General features: G+C 39.3%; 6 protein-coding genes and 1 long non-coding RNA gene across 9 annotated transcripts in view; 3 read left to right on the top strand and 4 right to left on the bottom strand.

The window, feature by feature from the left end:
* The window catches only part of LOC105448591 (transcription intermediary factor 1-beta-like), a 3448-nt gene extending 2722 nt beyond the window's left edge, over positions 1–726 (top strand). Inside the window, exons 6-7 of one of the 2 annotated variants that reach the window (XM_011687252.1) lie at positions 41–249; positions 341–726. In XM_011687252.1, coding sequence (XP_011685554.1) covers positions 41–249; positions 341–347 — 216 coding nt within the window. In that variant the 3' untranslated portion in view covers positions 348–726. Of the gene's footprint in view, positions 1–40 lie in introns of both variants that reach the window. The other variant, XM_011687251.1, reaches the window with a different exon arrangement.
* Positions 727–1306: 580 nt separating this feature from the next.
* On the bottom strand, positions 1307–2209 carry LOC105448590. The gene is made up of 3 exons (XM_011687250.1): positions 1845–2209; positions 1650–1778; positions 1307–1471 (listed from the first exon to the last, which is right to left on the bottom strand). Exons 1-3 carry the CDS (start codon positions 2035–2037, stop codon positions 1341–1343), a joined length of 453 nt encoding a protein of 150 aa, XP_011685552.1. The 5' UTR covers positions 2038–2209; the 3' UTR covers positions 1307–1340.
* A 111-nt stretch (positions 2210–2320) lies between these two features.
* On the bottom strand, positions 2321–4792 carry LOC105448586 (peflin). The gene is made up of 4 exons (XM_011687246.1): positions 4206–4792; positions 3762–4107; positions 2940–3218; positions 2321–2791 (listed from the first exon to the last, which is right to left on the bottom strand). The coding sequence occupies exons 2-4, from the start codon at positions 3931–3933 to the stop codon at positions 2700–2702; spliced, it is 543 nt and encodes a 180-aa protein (XP_011685548.1). The 5' UTR covers positions 3934–4107; positions 4206–4792; the 3' UTR covers positions 2321–2699.
* Positions 4793–4904: 112 nt separating this feature from the next.
* Positions 4905–8396, top strand: LOC105448588 (survival of motor neuron-related-splicing factor 30). Its single transcript, XM_011687248.1, has 5 exons — positions 4905–5282; positions 5435–5658; positions 6612–6761; positions 7494–7644; positions 7729–8396. The coding sequence occupies exons 1-5, from the start codon at positions 5244–5246 to the stop codon at positions 7870–7872; spliced, it is 708 nt and encodes a 235-aa protein (XP_011685550.1). The 5' UTR covers positions 4905–5243; the 3' UTR covers positions 7873–8396.
* Positions 6708–7548, bottom strand: LOC105448587. 2 transcript variants are annotated; one of them, XR_974260.1, is made up of 3 exons: positions 7465–7548; positions 6864–7086; positions 6708–6787 (listed from the first exon to the last, which is right to left on the bottom strand). It is a non-coding gene; the product is annotated as an uncharacterized LOC105448587 (long non-coding RNA). The 2 variants fall into 2 exon arrangements; XR_974261.1 differs by having other exon boundaries at positions 6718–6787; positions 6860–7086.
* A 152-nt stretch (positions 8397–8548) lies between the features above and the next one.
* LOC105448589 (solute carrier family 12 member 8) lies at positions 8549–14175 on the top strand. The gene is made up of 10 exons (XM_011687249.1): positions 8549–9627; positions 9729–9909; positions 10496–10641; positions 10717–10948; positions 11100–11301; positions 11383–11617; positions 11841–12161; positions 12252–12413; positions 12538–12716; positions 12907–14175. The coding sequence occupies exons 1-10, from the start codon at positions 9427–9429 to the stop codon at positions 13064–13066; spliced, it is 2019 nt and encodes a 672-aa protein (XP_011685551.1). The 5' UTR covers positions 8549–9426; the 3' UTR covers positions 13067–14175.
* A 30-nt stretch (positions 14176–14205) lies between these two features.
* LOC105448585 (coatomer subunit gamma) lies at positions 14206–18083 on the bottom strand. The gene is made up of 6 exons (XM_011687245.1): positions 17940–18083; positions 16548–17652; positions 15887–16466; positions 15183–15496; positions 14905–15103; positions 14206–14696 (listed from the first exon to the last, which is right to left on the bottom strand). The coding sequence occupies exons 1-6, from the start codon at positions 17977–17979 to the stop codon at positions 14310–14312; spliced, it is 2625 nt and encodes an 874-aa protein (XP_011685547.1). The 5' UTR covers positions 17980–18083; the 3' UTR covers positions 14206–14309.
* Positions 18084–19028: the final 945 nt, after the last annotated feature.

The raw sequence follows: 19028 nt of genomic DNA, 5'->3' as shown, positions 1-19028 counted from the left end.
ATATAAAATAAATATAAAATAAACAATATAAAATTTTTAGGTAACGTGCAAAGAATGCATGTGGAGTGTGCAGCACAGAGGTCACGCCAGTGAAGACGCTGTCGGAGTGGGAAAAAGAGCTGCTGCATACCTGGCAACGATGTTGCAAAAAGCGAGAGTGTATCTAAATAATCTATTGATTCAATACAACCACGATGTATTTTCGACTAACGATTTCGAAGAAGTATACAATTCACCCAAAGTTTGCAGGTATGTCCGACTATATATGTACATTACCAAAGTGGAAATTTAAATTACATTGTGCAAATGTGAGTTTAAAATTCGCTACACAATGTTTCAGAATTTAAGAATGTTTCAATTTTAATTGTATAATAACAATGCAGCATTTTGATGCGTACAGCACTATGCAAGAGCAAACTCTTATTAATGTTAGTACAATGCTGTGATATAATTGTCATGTGATTTACAAGGGAATAAGATGAGCGAAAAAGATATAATTGTCATTTGAGGTATAAAACATACATTCCAAAGCTTGACTGGTATACAGACTGACTAGACTTATTAAAATGTGCGATTTGAATATGTTTTTTGTTAATGTAATATTAAGCAAGAGGCAAGCGTATATTGCGATTAATGTGCGATTTGAATCGTGTTATGCTTAAGTTTAGTTAAATATATTGCGAACATTTGTAATTAATAAATAATAGAAATACGAATAGCACCTGATTTTATGTATATATCATTTATGTAAATGTATTTAAAAAATTATATATATATATATAAAATATTTGTATATAAATTAATGTAATTTAATTTATATGTGAAAAAAAATATATATATATTGTTACACATTTTGTCTAAGCAGCGATAAAATTAAGGTAAGAAAGCATAATGTTATAAATTCCATATTTTCTCTATTCTTCTCCTTTCGATTTTCTCGAACAGAGATTCTGACCATCAACTTTGTTATCAAGCATTACTGCATGATTTTAATTTAAACTATTAATTTTAATTATTGTCAATATAAGCTGTTGCATGATAGGATTTAAATATTGTATAGAAGATTATCTTTTTTGCCTGAAGTAAAATCTTATACAATTTTTAATGAGAATAAAAACTTGTAATTAAAAAAACTGCAGGTGGAAAATTATTTCAAAAATTACAAATCTAAACTGTTCAATTAATTAAACACGTAAATATATTGAAATAATATTTTCAAAAGATTGAACAGGATCTCTTTTAAGGATCAAGGCAATGTTTCCACTTCTTTTTTAAAAATTGGATTATCCAAATTATATTCAAAAGATACACAAAAGATATATTTATTAATTTATTAAGACTCACAATATAAGATGATGCTTAGTTTTTCGTATAATTAAGCAACGTCCATTACGTAATATAGATCCACAGCAAGACCAATGATTAAAGCCTGGATGTCCGATATGTCCATGGCCACAACCTTTGTATCCACCTTTACAAAAATTAATTAATTCTTTTTTGCTTATCTCTAAATTTTGAATAGGAAAATCTATTAAAAATTACTCTTTCATATAAATGTTTTATAATATAGAATTGATATTACAGAAATTATTTTTATGATTCAATACATATTCTGCAGTTATTATTTGACTCGTGAAATTAATTCTTACCAAGCATAGTGCCTCTACAGCCACAACTTATCTCCTTTCTTCCACCACTAGAGCAGAATGTGCAACAGTGATAAATGCCGCTGTGTGTAAGTCTTAAAGCTGATAATCTCGTATCTTTGTACCAATATTCTGTAACGGAATATAATAGATATACATGTTCCGAAAAAAGAAAACTCACGCATATCGAATACACACCGTTTTCCTTATCTGCCGTTACATTTGTCACGCCTAATTTATTTAATCTCCTCACTATAATTCCAGCGAGCGACAGTATTTCTATCTCGGAACCATCGGCAAGCAAATCGTTTACTAATGAAATGGCGTCCAGAAGGTGTCGTGCTCTTTGCAATCGTTCAAATTCTCGAATTCTTTCCCGAGCCTGTTTCATGCGGAGTAATGCACTGCTGTAGTCCCGTAAATTTGAAACATCTGCATTATACTCAAAATATCTGTGTAAAGAAAATTGTTATTTACTTCATGTAATTTCGAGACAAAATCATCCGGACATAAAGATAGCAATAAACATATGGACATTAGACAGTCAAAAGGGTCACTAATGGTAAAGATATTATATACCAGTTATTTCCTTTTTATCATATATATATAAAACATTAAATATATAAAAAAAATCATGGAATGTGTTGCTCAATGTAACGTAACTTGCATTGTCATGTGATTTATTCATTTTTATTTAAACGCTTCGTTAACGTGAATGTAAAAGTAAAATCCGTTTTGTTGTCATTTGAGGTTGATACATCAGCGGAATTGGAAGCATAATTTTAGTGCTTCTTATACTTATCAATAATCTTATCTTACTTAAAGATATTGTAAATAATCAAGCATAAATAAAACCTGAGTGGTAAAGAAAATGCTATATATAAATTCCCAAATACAAATAGATTTCTTAAGTCTAAGACGCCTAACGCGTGAATCTATCGTTTTACTTTATCCCCTAAGATAGAAAAATAGAACTTGCAGCGTAACTTTAAACAATACTTATTTCTCGGCATACAGTATAAACTGTAATTTAACTGTATTATCATTAAGATTTTATATACTACAATTAAGAGCTACTCCCAGAAAATCTTCAAATCCAATGGTGATCGATCCAGTTTGATCCGTGTCCTTTGCTCTAAACGCTTCTGTAACACGTAATATTATTTCAATAAACAAACGTGCTTAAATGTTTTCATCAACTATTTCATGCACAGAGCATTAAATCTCTGAATAGATCAACAAGCAATAAATTATAAAATTCTATTCCTTCCACAAGTAAGCATATCTAATTACCTGTGAACCTCTGTATTTGAACGCACAGTACTATAAATTGGTCGACCGTAATGGACTGATGACCACGAAGATCGCTCTTTTTTATGAGGAATTTAATAAACTCCGGACTGAGCCGGTAGCCCATTTGTGTCAGCGCCGCGTTCAATTCGTCCTCCTGTATACTGCCGGACTTATCGTGGTCGAAGCCACGAAATACGCCGAGCCAGGAATTTATGTAATTGTAAAGAGCTTGAAATTCCGTCGCGTTTATAGTGCCGTTCTTCTCCTTATCGAACATACCTGCGGAGAAGATAAAATCACTGTCGCCGATATTTTTGCACAGCTCGCCCGAAGAGAGCATTAACATTCGACGTGTTGTACTTGCTTCCATGTGTACCATTGTACACATATCTAATTGACGTCAATTAAGTATGTGTACATGTGAATGCAAGTACAACACATCGAATGTTAATGCCAAATTAAATGTGTACAATGGTACATATGGAAGCAAGTATACAACATGTCGAATGTTAATGCTCTCTCGTGCAAGTGTAATTGTACACATATTCAATTTGTCAATTAAATATGTGTACAGTCATGGACACATCGGTTGCGACACTTTCTTTTTTATAGGTTTCAAAATGCACTAATATTTTGCAAATGCGGACCACGATTGGCATTATACTGTCTCTAGACTAAAGATAGTACATTGTGGTTCGCATTTGCAAAATATTAGTTATCTATAAAGTACATATATTATGTATATTAAATATATATTAGAAACCTATAAAAAAAAGTGTCGCAACCGATGTGTCCACGACTGTACAGGACCTGCAAACGTACCGATCATCAGCTTGCACGCTGTGTCGGAGAAGGTACCCCCTTGACCGTTGGCCAACGCCGCCTGCAATTCCGTAGCCGTTATCCGTCCACTTCCGTCCTTGTCCACCGTGGAGAACCATCGTTGCACCTCCGGATTTACCGCGCCCGATCCCGGATCGGTGGAGCCGTACATCGTGCTCTTGTGAAGGAACGGATAAGACTAAGTACAATCGCGGGGAGGAAAATAGGCAAAAGCTTGCAAAAGCTGTCGGACAAGCTGAAATCAGGCGCCAACTTCTCGTCCGTGTGCCGGAGCCAATTAATCAATTAACGTTCGCGTGTCGGACGATTTGGTGACATCAACAAACTGAAAATAAACAGAATAAAGCGTGCCATCAAAGCTGTCGCATTGCCGCTATATACGTGCAAGTGTGATTGCTACAATTGTTTATTCGGAATAATTACCGGGTATGCCATGACCGAAACTTTCTAACCCCAGCGAACAGCAGCGAACAAATTACAGTGGTGTACGCTCTTGCTTAGACTGTCACAGCGAGATCCTCCGTTATGTAACACGACGTATTCGCGCGTTAATAGAAATACGTCGACGCAACCTTCTCCGTCAAAACACAGACAGCTGCGAGAGAGACCTAGATATTTACGACGCACACAACCTCAAACAGCTTCGATTTCAGGATGATGATACCCGTATGACGTATGACACACACATACACGGATACATTCGAATTCCCTCACTGGTTATTGCAGGTTAGGACTTTGTTAGATGGGCGATCGCTTGGGACGTGTTATTATTATTTTTTTTATAGTTGCTTTTTACTATTGCAACAAATGAGAAAGATAAGAATCGAATGGTCGCACATATACTTTGATTAATCAGCCGTTCTTATATTTACCGCTGTATAATAAAAACAAAATTTTGGAAGTTCTATGGAATCACAAGAAAACTCTGGAATCTTCCCCCACTACCTTTTAAAAGAGAAAAAAAATTAGCCGGAGTAGCCAGACGAAAAATTTAAAGGGAGAAAACGAGCGAGATTGAGAAAGGGGGGGGGAGAGAAGAGGAAGACAGAAGAGAAATAGTGTCGCCATCTAACAAGCAGAGCAATCACTTCATCTAATTTCGTGATCGACGCCTTTCAACATTTCGACAGGTTTTTGAACGTTTCTGAACGTCGAACGGAGACAATAAGCTCTTGCTTGTTTTTTCGATCTTGTTTGCTGAAACTCTCGTGTCCTTGGAAATTCGTGGTGTCTCCGAGAGGGAGGGCGAGAAAAATAAACGACGCGCCGTTACATTGGCAGCACTGATCCTGCGCCTATTGTCAACTCGGAGTCGCTCGCCTGGAATTGACTCAATTGACTGGAGTCGTCGCGAGTGCGATTACCAATAACACGTTATTTTCGCGATCGGATCTCCGAGTCGAGCGACGTAGAGGAGGCCCGAAGCTCTCGTGGCTCTGGATAAATCCGTTTCCGAGCGTCATGGACGACTTACAGAGTTACAAGCTGCAGCTCCAGCAGGTGAGCCGTGTTTTTACTTTTCTTAACCTCGCGGCGACGATCGATCGGACGCGCGACGGTCTCTCGACCTACGTCGTTTATACACACGCACCTGTGACGTCCTCGCGACGGGCTGGCCTTTCCTAACGCCCCCCCCCCGTTCTGTATTTCAGGTGGAAGCGGCACTCACGACAGATCCGAATAATCATGAGTTGATAAAGCTGAAGATCGATCTGAAGGAAGTAATAAAACTGACACATGATTTAATTAAGTCACAACAGCAGGAAAAAAGACAAGCCAATGGCATGGACGCTAAAGATCCTATTTTGCTTGCAGTTCTGGCCAATAAGTGGAAAGTCGGCGATCTGTGTATGGCACCTTGGAGCGAGGATGGCAAGTGGGTACCGTTCGGGCGTATTATTAGGCCCGTTCTTTATGGCTGAACTGGCTGCACTAATAGCGTTTTCGATTTGTTGACTCGATCCGACTCCGAGTCGATGGTCTGTTCTTTTTAACTATAAAAAAATAGTTAAAGTGTACAAGAAACGCTAAAAAGAACAGATTATTTTGACTCGGAGTCGGATCGAGTCAACAAATCGAAAACGCTATAAGTTTATCTTTTCCTTTTTGCCTTGGAAGAAGAAAGATAAACTCTGAACCAGTGCAGCCAGTTCGGCTATGAAGAACAGGCATATTGTTGCAGTCGAATCAAAATTTCAGTTGAATTGCGTGATAGTAAGTCGCACAATTCGTATACAGCATCGTACCGAGGTATAAAGCAGTGTCTACAATGAGACTTAAGATTTAGGAAAATTGACTAATCGTAATTGATTATTTTTCTCACGTGAGATGAATAATCGACTGATAAATTTTCTTAAATCTTAAGTCTTAAGTTTCATGTGTAGAGGATAGTTAAGATATTTCGGAAGCTGTATATTTTACCCGAGCCGTTATTATTAAAACTTAAAGTGATGTAATAAAATTGTTCAAAGGTGAAATTATTTATAGCAAAAAATTAGTGAATCAGGAAGGATTTCGGCAGTATTAGTTGTTTGTTTTTAAATTTATTCTCCAGTTAATATTGAATTTAATTTTAAGAACATTTTAATTTGACTTTTTCCTGCAATATTTTCTGTAATGTCGAATATTAAAAAGAAACATTACAGAGGCAGAAAAAGGTTGTTAAAGGATATTAATATTAAGCAAGTATTAATTATGAATTGAATATTTGTGTTGAAAAACGATATATTCGCAATGATTTTGTTACAAAAAAAGACAGTGTTATAATTATTCCAAAATGAAGCATCTCGTGCAATTCTTTCTAATGTTACGTTTTATAAAATTTTGCAGGTATTATGAAGCAACTATAGACGCGATAAGTGAAGACGGAATAGTAAATTTGACGTTTAATGAGTACAAGAACACTGATGTCACTATGCTCAGCCAGCTGAAGTCCATTGCTAAGAGGCCAGCGTCAGACTGGGCAGATCAAAAATCGAAGTAAGTCCATTTCAGATGTACCCATACTAACGCAATATCACACTTGTGAACCAATATGAAATATTCCTTTTGTACATGTCTACCTTTATCCTACCTACCTACTTTTATAGAAAAACGTAAAAGATGTAAGGCGACGATTTACTAATCATTCATTTTTTCCTCCTGTCTCTCTTATTCCTGAATTGGCAACAATTACTCCACCATTGCTACGTCCGAAATACATTCGTTATTGTTCATTTATCCTTTGATGACACGCGGTCCGTGCGCGGCATCGTCGGGCTCCAGGAAAAGGTAACAAGAATTGTCCGATTCAATGGTACCACAGCTTTGAAAGACAAATTAATTAGTATAATTATATGTTTAACAAAAATTGAGAAAAGTGTAATTTATTCTACACAAAAATTATATTCTACACAATAATTATATAAACGGCGTAGCAAATAATATATATATATTACTAATTTTTTAATAATACATGTATTATCTTGCTCTTTTGTGACAATATCGAAATAAATGTGCTAATTTTTATAAGTTGATTACAAAATACACCAAGTTATGTTAACATTCATACTCGTCTAGATGCAAGTGCTGATAATAATAATATATGAAAGTATTAACAATTTTTTATCGTTTTTTAAAAATCGTTATTCAGCATATATATGTATATATAAATTGACAGAAATATACATAAGTCTCTATTTACCTCTGAATGATAGATTTATTCATTTACAGGAAAATGCAAGCAACCGCGGTTGCGGGTTCGGATCCAAACAAGCAAAGGGAGTACCTTAAGAAGAAGAAGCAGAGGAAATTACAGCGATTCAAAGAACTGGAAGAAGAACGCGAATTGGAAAAGAACAAGTGGCTAGCATTTACCAACAAGGTGAGCGATAGCTTTATTTACGTGGCGCTGTCTTCAGAGTATAATCTAAAGCATCCGTTATAACTACTTTTCTGTTCTCCGCAGTCTTCGAAGAAGGGCGTTATAAAAAAGAGCATCTTCGCGACCCCGGAGAACGTGAACGGTCGCGTGGGTATTGGTACCTGCGGCGTCAGCGGTCGGGAGATGACCAAGTTCAGTAACGGGGAGAAGTGGAGGCGAGGAGCTTAAAATAACTTATACATGTAAATAAATAGATATACTGTAACTTTGGTGGAAGAGATAGGAAGAGAGTTATCGTGGAATTATCGTTATATTGTATCAAAGACTGGCTCCACGTACCGCTTCCGCGGTGCGTGGATAAATTCGGCACGGGAACGTGCGGAAATTAGCGATGGTTTCAAGTGATGAGAGATCGCGAGAGAAAGGGGGGAGAGAGAGAGAGAGAGAGAGTGCGGATAATACCTTCTCGTAGACAAACACCGATCCTACCGAGTCCCGAGACAATTTTCGAATTTTTTACCACAACACGAAAAACTAACATTTCAAAAAAGTAACTGCAGCGAATACATGTGTTTTTAGATTAATACATTTCCGTGCGCATAAACTTGTTTACAATCTCATTGAATACGAATAAATGTATATTTTAACGTGCAGCTTCTTTGATGATACTCTTATCTTTAGTTCGAGTAAGCGTGGATGTTGTACATGTGTAATGCAAAATTACGAGTAAGTAAAGATAGATTTAAAAAAAATATAATCTATATGTATATTAATAATATTAATTGGATTAAAGGATTTTCGTTTTCATTATCAAAACATGCTAATCAATCAATTCAAGTTAAACTGAAGGGTTGACTGGACTTAATTATTAATAAATAATAATAATAATAAAATTAGTAACAGATTAAAGGATTTTCGTTTTGATTATCAAAACATGCTAATCAATCAATTCAAGTTAAACCTTAGGCTTGACTGGACTTAATTATTAATAAATATTAATTAGTAATTAATTATTAATAAATATTAATTAGTAATGGATTAAAAGATTTTCGTTTTCATTATCAAAACATGCTAATCAATCAATTCAAGTTAAACCGAAGGCTTGACTGGATTTAATTATTAATATATAATACTAGAACAATATTAATTAATAAGAGATTAAAGGATGTTCGTTTTGATTACTAAATGCTAATCAATTCAAGTTAAACCAAAGATTTGACCGGGCTTATTAATTGACATTAAAGTCAAGCAGGTAAGATCACCGTTCCTCGATTACATTCAGATTACGTTCGCCTGATAAACGAAATTTTACCCAGCCTACACGGATCTTCGATGGCACCTCGTCGGTGGCGCAGATCCGCGTAGGTTAGGTACCAGCGTCAGGCTGTCAAGATGGTGGCTCCTGTCGTCCAGTCACACGTCACCAGCGAGTGATAAATATCGCGGCTATCGCGAGAAGATGCGGACTCAGCGGCTTGATAAGATGAACTGAGGGCGCAGCTCTTACGCACAGAACGTCCGTCCGTCGCGCTCGTCGTGCGATATTAAAGATACGTTCTTTCGCGCAAATTCTAACCTCTACGCGTTGCCAGATCGCGAGATGAGGGTATCGTAAGAGGAGCTTTCAGGGACTGCCAGTGACGAGGGTGGTATGACGATTGGTAAACGAACGTAGGAGAGCTTTGTGACGAGATCGCCACGTGAATGAGCGGCTGACGAGCGGGAACTAAGCACCGTCTGTACTGGCTCGCGCGCGTGCCCGCTTCGCACCGGGGAGAAGACATGGGGTCGAGGAACGAGGAGAGCAGGCTTCCAAACGGCGACGTCCGGGTGGTGCACAGGGACGTCGACTGGGCCAGGTACGGCTTGCGCGACCCGGAGGCGCGGGAAAGCGAAGCGAAGAGGGCCAGCGGGGACGGCAACGATGCCCTCGACCCGGAAATGTATCAGGCCGGGGTGAACGAGTTGTTCGCGCAGGAATACGTAAGGAGTATATCTCTGATGTGACACGATGACTGTTGTAACATATTGATCTTCACTGTGTGCGGCACTACAGCATCACCCGTCTCTTGTATCTCCCGCAGAGTTCAGATCCCTGGTGGAAATCCAACTTCTTCATCTCCCAGCCTGTGTTGTTTGGCACCTGGGATGGGGTTTTTACGTCTTGCCTTATTAACATATTTGGCGTAATTGTATTTCTGCGGTCTGGATGGATAGTCGGTCAGGCAGGTGTTCTGAACGCAGTATTAATCATCTTTTGTACAGGTAATATTATTAGACTGTTAACTGATACGTTTATTATTATTGTTATTATTATCAAGAGATGCAGTAGTCTCGCGCCAAGTACAATCGTGGACACATCACAATATATATTTAATATGCATAATATATACTTTATAGATAGCTAATATTTTGCAAATGCGAACCACGATGTACTTTATCTTTAGTCTGGAGACAGTGTAACACCAATCGCGGTCTGCATTTGCAAAATATTAGTGCACTTTGAAACCTGTAAAAAAGAAAGTGTCACAACCGATGTATCCATGACTGTACATCTTTCATAAAGTGTATCCTTTCGTGATGGTATAATAATATCTTCTACAGAAATTAGAATGTTTTTGTGGAAATAAAAACCATTGCTTTGTTTTTTTTTAAATATATGTTTTTAAATATATATTTTTTAAATATATCTATGTTATCAAAAGATCCAGACATTGGGAGAGATTATATCCTCTACAGAAATTAGAACGTTTTTATGGAGATAAATCATTGCTTTGTTTTTTTCTTTTTAATAAGTCAATCAAGAGATGCAGACATTGGGAGAAATTATTGTGTACCGTAATGATTTCAGTGTGTATCGCACTGGTGACGGTACTGTCAGCTGTGGGCATATGCGAACGGTGTAGAGTGGAAAGCGGCGGAGTGTACTTCCTGCTGTCGCACGTGATGGGCTCCAGATTTGGCGGCTCCATCGGATTACTCTACTGCTTCGGGCAGGTAGGAAAGACAAGAATAAAACTCATCGTGCTTTTATCGGCGATTCCAAGAATCGGTTTGTGGATTTTATTTCAGGCGGTGGGTTGTGCTCTGAACGTTTTAGGTTTTGGGGAGTCGATGGCCGGTCTTGTAGGTTTCAATTCGGCATGGGCACAACGCGGCTTCGCGTGCGCGGCCGTTGTGCTGTTGTCCGTAATTAATGTGGCGGGTGTTAAGTGGGTTGTAAAATTACAGTTTGTCCTCCTTCTGATCCTACTCCTCGCTGGGGTTGACTTTATGGTTGGAAGTTTCACTCATACCAATATCGGTAAGATTATACAAAACTGTCGTAATTGTGTCGTAAAATATGCGATTTTTGCGTGATATAGAGTTGCACGAAATCTCTTTGTCTTTACATATAAAATATGCAAAGTATGTAGCGTATATAAATGCTGAAGTTGCCACTGAACCGTTTGCAGATTCTGGTTTTGAAGGCTGGCTCTCAGGAAATTTGAGAAACAACACCTTCCCCGATTATCAGGACGAATATAACTGGTTCACTGTATTCGGTGTTTTCTTTCCCACCGTCACCGGTGTTTTAGCTGGAATTAATATGAGCGGAGACTTGAGGCATCCGTCTAGCGACATTCCCAATGGTACTTTGGCGGCATTGGGAACCGGGTGAGATAAATTGTCTCTAATTTGAAAGTTTTGTTTTTAAGAAAGTTTTTAACGTTACAATAAAACGACTGTTATTTGCAGAACATTCTTGTACTTGTGCTTTTCGTTGACTCTCGCGGCGACTTGCGTCAGAAACGCTTTGCTCACCAACTTTACCATAGCGTCGACGGTGTCGGCAATCTCGGTGTTGCTACTCGCTGGTCTCTACGTATCGTCGTTCAGCAGCTGTTTGGGTGCCATGTACGGCACACCTCGCGTTCTCCAATCTATCGCCAGTCAAAATGTTATACCAGGAATGAGCTGCTTGCAAAGAGGGGTAATTATTCTCGTCATCATTATTTTTTAATTTGTCTTTGAAGTATATTAAATAACAAAAAATATAGAGAGAAAAAGAGAATTTATTTCGGATTTAAATCCGAATTTTTATCGGATTTATTTTATTCTATGCTTAAGAGAAAATTTATATCTTTTTTTATATCATAGAAATATAATTCCTTTTTATAGCGTAACAATTTATTAGCGATAATTATTGTTTTCAGAGAGGACCAAATAAAGTACCTATATACGCTATGCTGGTTGTTGCTGTAGTAACGTTGACGTTCATCATCACCGGTCAAATTAATACACTCGCCCCAATCGTGACGATGCCATTCCTGTTGACGTACGCCTGCCTGGATTACGCGTACTTCGCCCTCGCGCAAACGTTTGATCTTCGGCATACGCGCGAGCAACGATTCCGCACGCAGTCCCCGACATTCGATCGCAATTACGGTTCCGCAAGTAGGAACAACTCGATAACCGACACGGACAACGATCTGGACAGTCTGTTCCCCGAGAGAATAAGACACAAAAATCTTATGGTGAGAAATCGCACGTGTCGAAACACGCGCAGTTATTATTGCCCACCTTGAAGAATTTATCCAGTAACGTTTGTTGAATTTTAAATACAGAGAAACAACAGTTTATCCGACAATAACGTGTATGTGGATTCGTCGCCGAGTATCGAGGATAATGCCAGTGTCTCTAACACACCGGAACGAAAGGTTCACATACACAATAAGCTAGGAAATTGGTACAGTCCTTTGTGCAATAGATGGTTTTCGCTGTTGGGCGTAAGTATTTATTCGTTGAGACAATCGTACGATGTCACTCTTTCACGTTCCACTTGAGAAATCTATAAGGAAATATTTTAATTGCACTGAAGATTAATATAATGCATATACGTTCACATTGCAGTGCCTCGTAAAATTACTTATAATGTTTCTCGTGCACTGGGGATACGCGCTCGCTAATATCGTCGTCGTATTCCTCGTCTGGAGTTACGTCGGCCACGCTAATCCTGCTGTAAAACCTGGAATTGCTGCGGAATTCCAATTCCTTAAGTGGTTTCGGATTGCATTACTTCGAATTATGGGGTAAATTAATTACAACTTTGTTGTTATTAAACAATTACCTTAAATCGATAAACTCGAGAAGCATAAGAATTATTTTAACAGGAAATGATTTGTTCCCTTTTTTTTCTTAAGAATTAATTATATCCGCTTATAAAAAATTATAGGTATGGAAAGATTCCTTTAGAAGGCAATTTGTATCTTATCGTTGCAGGAGGAAAGTTTACGATTACGAGCAGATAGTAGTGACCCCGGTGCATCCGGGCGTTGAAACGTGTTCGGCTCAACTGAACGAGGAGAACGAGGATTTCTCTGGAAGAAGGAGGTATCATCAAACCGCTACGGTTACAGGTCAATACGTTAATGACGACTAAACGTATGAAATTAGGCGCGTTCTTTTTGGAATTACATGCTATTCCGTTATTAACGAATAAGCGCGCCTCTTAGAATACGTTTTCAGTGGCGGGAACAGATTGCGAACGCATATATATATACTAATGGCTAATATTTAATATCATACTTCAAGACCTGATAACGAGCAGCTTTCAGCAATCTCTATTATTTCCATTTTATAACGTTGTCAATCGCGCAAACTGCTAGTCTAACTTATTTAACATTTGTGCATATATTTGTGCATTTGCAATGCAGTATATATATTGCAGCTTTAAGAGCATTTGAACAATCAATGGGATCAGTGGATCGATATGTGAAATTGATTGTATGAAACGTACAAAGAACTGATGTAATGGTAGCGTTAGAGATTTTTTATAAGTATTTACCTATCGCGATTGGCGTACAGGGATAATCTATTACCGGAAGAAAATGACTTATCCTTACAATGTCATTCAACTTAATGGACATCCGAGAGAAAATATTCATTTCACCTGAATGTCGAAGGCGATAAGGTGTCCGCTAGAGTTCGTCTTCGATGCGAGATTAATTTTTTTTTTTTTTTTTACGGAATCGAGTTTTACGTTCCGCAGACAATGACAAGTACGGCAATCGCATCGTGCATGAAAATACTCTGTAAATACCTGATAATATATTTATACACTATTTAACACTTTTATAATTCTCGTACAAATGCACGAACAAATTTGTAACTACAGAAAGGAATATATATGTATGTATACATATATATATATATATATATATGTATGTGTGAAAGAGAGGTCTAATATATAATTGTTGTCAGTTTTCCTGTTTGTTTTGTGAATCGTTTAAATCTGCTAGAAACGAATTGTTAGCGAAAATATATTTATTTTTTTATATAGAAGAATCACTATCTTTTCGGTTGTGTCGATAACGAGCTACTAAACGATAGTGTCAAATTTGACCAAAAAATCGCACTGTCACTATATATCATTATTATGTGTGTTAGAGGTAATAGAAGGTTGTGCAATGATTATTGTAATGCATTTAAGGAAAGGTCACATGATGTATTAACGAAGAAAAGAAATACAGGCGCAGTATTCTTCGATAATTTCCATGTATATTTATATATATTATATAACGATAATCTTATATTATAAAAATTATTTTACAGCAATGTCAGCGAATATATGTATATTTCTCCTCTATTGCGAAAATTCTCACGTTACCTTCATTTGAAATACTCTATCCTACGGACGAGACTATCAGGTCAGCGACGTCTGGATCTTGACAGAGAACGGACAGCTGCATCGTAACTTGCGTTCCACTCAGCGCTAGTCTGGCACGCGCCAGCACCTCCTTTCCTCCTCGGAAGACGCCGCTTAGGAGCAGATTGTGGGCGGCCGCTCCGCTCTGTACCTTGTTACTACGTTCCACAGCTTCCAAGCCCAGGAATCCCGTAAGACTTTGAATCGCGCCTTCCAGTGACGTCACCGAGGCCCCCAAGGCGAATGTCTCTTCTAGCTTGTTAAATCCCTTCGCGGCGTATGTATCCCAAGCGGTGTTAAAGTCCATGCCTCTGTTGCCGACGCCACGTACTTGATCGGCTAGCGTCACTTCCAAATCTTCCAACTAAAATATCGCGTTAAATAACATTAATTTTGTGAATAGCAATAATAATTTCGTTAATATAAAACGAATATTTATATAAATAAACGTGTTCTTCTCTCAATGAGATTTCGGAAAGTATCAAGTTTTGATGTCAATGAATTGCTCACAGATATATGAGATTTATATGAGGATTTTTCATCACTTTCATTTAAAAAGCTGGATCTTTTACCATATATTCGTCGTGGTATCCTTGATCCGCGTCTGGTATTCCTGTCGTCGGATCGCAATCCCTTGCCATAAATCGAAGCGTCGTGGGAATGGTAGCGACACTCGCGTGTATATCATCCGGATATTTTAATACTGTGTAGGTGGTTCCCGGCTCGTTGTAGGGCAATCGCGGACACGGTACGACGCATATAATGGAGTAACTGAAACAAACGGCTCGTTACATCATGTCAGAAAAAAAAATGCGAGGAGTGATATAATATAATCGTTAAATGAACTTACCCTTCGGAAGGTTCAACGGCCACTACCACATCTTCGAGGAGTTGATCGGACAGCGTGTTCACGCAGTCGAACTGCAAAATGAGATACTCGGGGAATGTGTGTTTGATACATTTGACATTGTACTCCGTTTCGGATTCCGTTAATTCAAACACCGGCGAAGACTTGAGGAGCGACGTGTCTCGTATGATCACGGCTAAATGCGGGATCTGCGATAATTTCTCCATGTAGCTTTCTTCCCTGGTCAAACGAGGTTGCTTGATAGTGGTGTGCACTTCCACTTGAACGGGTTCCTCCACCGTCTGAGCTGGAGGTACCTGTAATATTCAATAATTATATATGAATAAACAAAAAAAATTTTAAGTCGATCGGAAATTTTCTGAAAAAAGAATATATATATGTATAAGCTTCTTGTTACTGTAATCATAAAAGATCACTAATTTATACAGTATAATTCCAATTTCCTACCCTCGTTATTTCTCCTCTCATTTACGTTTCACTAATATACTTAGAATACAAAGACTCTTAAAATATAAATAGAAATTATTAGAGAAATAGAAATGTATAAATAAAAATGATTAGAGGAAGAGGTATTATTAATATTGTTCTTTGTCTTTCTACAAAAGAGATGCTTGTATACATTAATTTAAGATAATTATTCCGTTTTTATGAACAAGTGCCTCAGAAAATCGGAGAGAATACAATACCTGAGAAATGTCGAACGACTCTTCCATCGGTGTCTGCATGTAATTCCGCAAGGCCCTTTCCAACGTCGGGACCGACAGCGAGGGCGGCTGCACCAGGGGCAATATAGTCGGATCGTGTTGCTGCTGCAAAATCGTGCAGTAGTAGGCCGCGCGATCGCGAACCTCGTCGTCCGAGTCCAGCTGGCAACGTGAGAGCAGCACCAGCACGTTCGGAAGCAGGGGCGGGCAGGCGGCAGCGAAACGTGCCAGCGCGGTAACGGCCGCCGCTCGCACGCTGGCGCTCTCGAGGATGACGCGATTGTAGATGAAGCGGATGTATCTCGACGGCTGTTTCGACGTGGGTCCCTCCTGGCCGAGTAGATGCAAGATGCGCACGGCGAGGGAGATGTGCTCGCAATCCTCGATGAATTCGCAGAGGTGCGCGAGTCCCGCCTCTTTGGCTTCCGCGTTCCCCTCCATCACGGCTATAATGGTGTCGGCGATCGCCGCTTTGTACTCGAGCCCGCCCTCGTCCCTCAGCATAGCCGAGAGAAAGTTCATCAGAACCGCGTGCTTGCGGGGGAACTTTTGACACAGAGCCCTGAGGAAGGAGAAAGATTTTAGAAGAAATAGTATAATATAATAATTATCGCACGTAATTATCGCGTAAGGTGAAGCTTACCTGATAGCTTGGACTACCACGACCTTGAATTCGTCTGAGATTTCCGACACGAAGGTGGCGATCTGCTTCATCAGACGGTCGACGGAGCTCTCCGCTCCGGTCTTCAAGAGGGTGGTTATCGCCAGGGTGGCGATCGATCTGTTCGAGTCCGTGATCAGATTTTCCAGATCGAGATTGCAAGCCGTGACCGCCGCCGGGTGGGACATCGCGACCTTGTTGAGAGTCCTGACCGCGGCGAAACGTAGCGCCGGCTTCGGCGAGCCGCAGAACAGCTGCAGGACGCTGATCGCCGGTCCGATCTCCCTGGCGCCGCTTCGCCCGAGGTTGACCAGGGCGTGCGCCGCCTCGTACACCACCATCTCGGACTTGTGACGCAGACAGGACTCGATGAAGCCTATCAGTTCCTCGCCCTCGTCCACCTCGTCCAGCAGCTTGTACGCCATACGGATCAGCATGCACGCCGCGTACGGGCTCTTCGGGCTCGTCTTCATGAGCTTGGCGACCAGCTTGATCACCGCGTGCTTGTCCGCCTTGCGCGCCTGGTACAGGACACCCAGCGCGTGATACTGGACCATCACGTTGTTGGAGTTCAGCGCCTCCTGCGCCTCGTTCGCCCATCTCCTCGCGACGTCGCTGGACACGCTCGTCAGGTGGAGGGACGAGACGAGGGCGGCGCTGGACACGGCCGGCGAGCGATCGACTATCGCCTGCTTCATGTAACGCTCGATGGCCGCCAGCATGCTGCCGTCGGTGATGGTGCAGAGCGCCCGGATGGCGGCGGCCCGGTACAGGTCCTCCTTCCCCGTCATGTCCTTCGTGAGGCTGGACGTGACTATGATCACGTCCTCGGCCACGGAGCTCAACTCTTTGATGCCCAGGTAGACCAGCCGTCTCAGTATAACGTCGCGCGACTGGAACAGCTTCGTCATGGCGAAGAAGGCCTCCGTGGCCTCCGTCGTGCCCAGCTGCTCGCCCTGATTGAGCAGGTACAGAATCTTCGTGAGAATGTGGGCGCATTTCCTCGGATTTACCGGCGTGTTGTTGAACGTACGTGCCTCCTGAAGAACGGTGGTCTTCTCCAGGTTTTGAAACGGATTCCCACCGCCTTGATTGTGACAGAAAAAGACATGTGTCAGTGCTCAATAATGTTCATCGACGCTAAATTCTTGTTGAGATTTATAAGACGTATAATTTGGAAAGTTACGCTCGTGGGAAATCACTCGATATCTAATCCTGTGGCTGTATTTATCATAACACTTGCTACAGCTGTGAAAATGTGTTTACTTCCAATTGTCCGGATACTGCCCGATAACCTATACGCGACTTCCAACTTTCGCTCGCGGACGATGTTCGCGCTAAGAACGGATGATAGGAATATTAATTCATAATTACCGTCCTCCTCCTCCTTCTTGTCGCGCTTAAACGTAATCATATCTAACTGCGAATAAAATTTCGGACGGCGAAAAGGTTCCACGACACGTCAGCTTGCGTCAGCCCGGACGTGTTCTAGGCGGCCATTGCATTTTCTGTCTTTTGCCATTCTTTCTGCACGGAGCAGCACGGACGGAGCACGAAGATACGATGATACCGATGGTAATGTCATCACATTCGTTGGGAGAGATATTCGCAAAAATGTAACATCTCGTGATATCGACGAGTATATTATTAAAAACCGTCGGCTCTTCTTTTCTGGACAAATTTTCATGACTATCAAGAGAATCCCAGAATTAAAAAATTTCGATATTATTGACTGTTGATAAATATAAATATGATTATTAAAATAATTAATAAATGTCATGTTATCATTATATAAATATATATCATATTTACATTATCAATAAACCAATTAATAAATTTTACTACCGACATTTTTCAAGTTTATAATACAATACTTTTTTACTTTTAAAATTTTAATTAAAATCAATGTAAGTTATTATGTGAAATTGTAATTAATACAAATCGTGAACTACCCAAAAGACAGGTCTTTAACTAATAAGAATTTTTTATGCTATCAGCTTGAAGTCAAAACGCAGCACTATAAGATTTTATATATATCTAGAGAAAGAGAGAAAATACAAAAATAAATAAAAAATTAAGTTAAAAATTTTGTATTGCTTTTATTATATGCTTACATGAATGTCGATTAGATATGTTTTATGTATTATATGTATTTTATATTATCTTCACATATATTTAATTATATATGTTGTATCTCTTCTATGTTGTAGAAATAAAAAATCAAATCTTCAAATAAAAAATTATTAACTTCCCAGTGAACAATAAGACGTCTTAAAGACGACTAAAAGACGTCTTAAAATGTTTCGGACGTCCAAAAAGATTTACTGAAAGACGTCTTTAAGACGTCTTTAAGACGTCCAAAAAGATTTACTGAAAGACGTCTTTAAGACGTCTATATTAACTTTTATTATATATATGTTCATTTTGTCATCTTTAAATTTATAAGACATATATCGTATCTCA

The sequence above is a fragment of the Wasmannia auropunctata genome, unplaced genomic scaffold (genome assembly GCF_000956235.1).
Source record: "Wasmannia auropunctata unplaced genomic scaffold, wasmannia.A_1.0 LD336083.1, whole genome shotgun sequence".
In the NCBI taxonomy this organism is placed as follows: domain Eukaryota; kingdom Metazoa; phylum Arthropoda; class Insecta; order Hymenoptera; family Formicidae; genus Wasmannia; species Wasmannia auropunctata.
This window is presented reverse-complemented; position numbering and strand designations above follow the sequence as displayed.

Coding starts and splice junctions, on each gene's coding strand:
- LOC105448590 (XM_011687250.1), bottom strand. CDS start 2,037: ATGAAACAGGCTCGGGAAAGAATTCGAGAATTTGAACGATTGCAAAGA. Junction 1,779..1,844: donor AACGGCAGATAAGGAAAACG/GTGTGTATTCGA, acceptor ATTCCGTTACAG/AATATTGGTACAAAGATACG. Junction 1,472..1,649: donor CTGTAGAGGCACTATGCTTG/GTAAGAATTAAT, acceptor ATTTTTGTAAAG/GTGGATACAAAGGTTGTGGC.
- LOC105448586 (XM_011687246.1), bottom strand. CDS start 3,933: ATGTACGGCTCCACCGATCCGGGATCGGGCGCGGTAAATCCGGAGGTG. Junction 3,219..3,761: donor AGCGTGCAAGCTGATGATCG/GTACGTTTGCAG, acceptor TCTTCTCCGCAG/GTATGTTCGATAAGGAGAAG. Junction 2,792..2,939: donor TCAAATACAGAGGTTCACAG/GTAATTAGATAT, acceptor TACGTGTTACAG/AAGCGTTTAGAGCAAAGGAC.
- LOC105448588 (XM_011687248.1), top strand. CDS start 5,244: ATGGACGACTTACAGAGTTACAAGCTGCAGCTCCAGCAG. Junction 6,762..7,493: donor TGGGCAGATCAAAAATCGAA/GTAAGTCCATTT, acceptor ATTCATTTACAG/GAAAATGCAAGCAACCGCGG. Junction 7,645..7,728: donor GGCTAGCATTTACCAACAAG/GTGAGCGATAGC, acceptor TGTTCTCCGCAG/TCTTCGAAGAAGGGCGTTAT.
- LOC105448589 (XM_011687249.1), top strand. CDS start 9,427: ATGGGGTCGAGGAACGAGGAGAGCAGGCTTCCAAACGGCGACGTCCGG. Junction 9,910..10,495: donor ATTAATCATCTTTTGTACAG/GTAATATTATTA, acceptor TAATGATTTCAG/TGTGTATCGCACTGGTGACG. Junction 11,302..11,382: donor TTGGCGGCATTGGGAACCGG/GTGAGATAAATT, acceptor TGTTATTTGCAG/AACATTCTTGTACTTGTGCT.
- LOC105448585 (XM_011687245.1), bottom strand. CDS start 17,979: ATGATTACGTTTAAGCGCGACAAGAAGGAGGAGGAGGACG. Junction 15,497..15,886: donor AGTCGTTCGACATTTCTCAG/GTATTGTATTCT, acceptor TGAATATTACAG/GTACCTCCAGCTCAGACGGT. Junction 14,697..14,904: donor GATACCACGACGAATATATG/GTAAAAGATCCA, acceptor GCGATATTTTAG/TTGGAAGATTTGGAAGTGAC.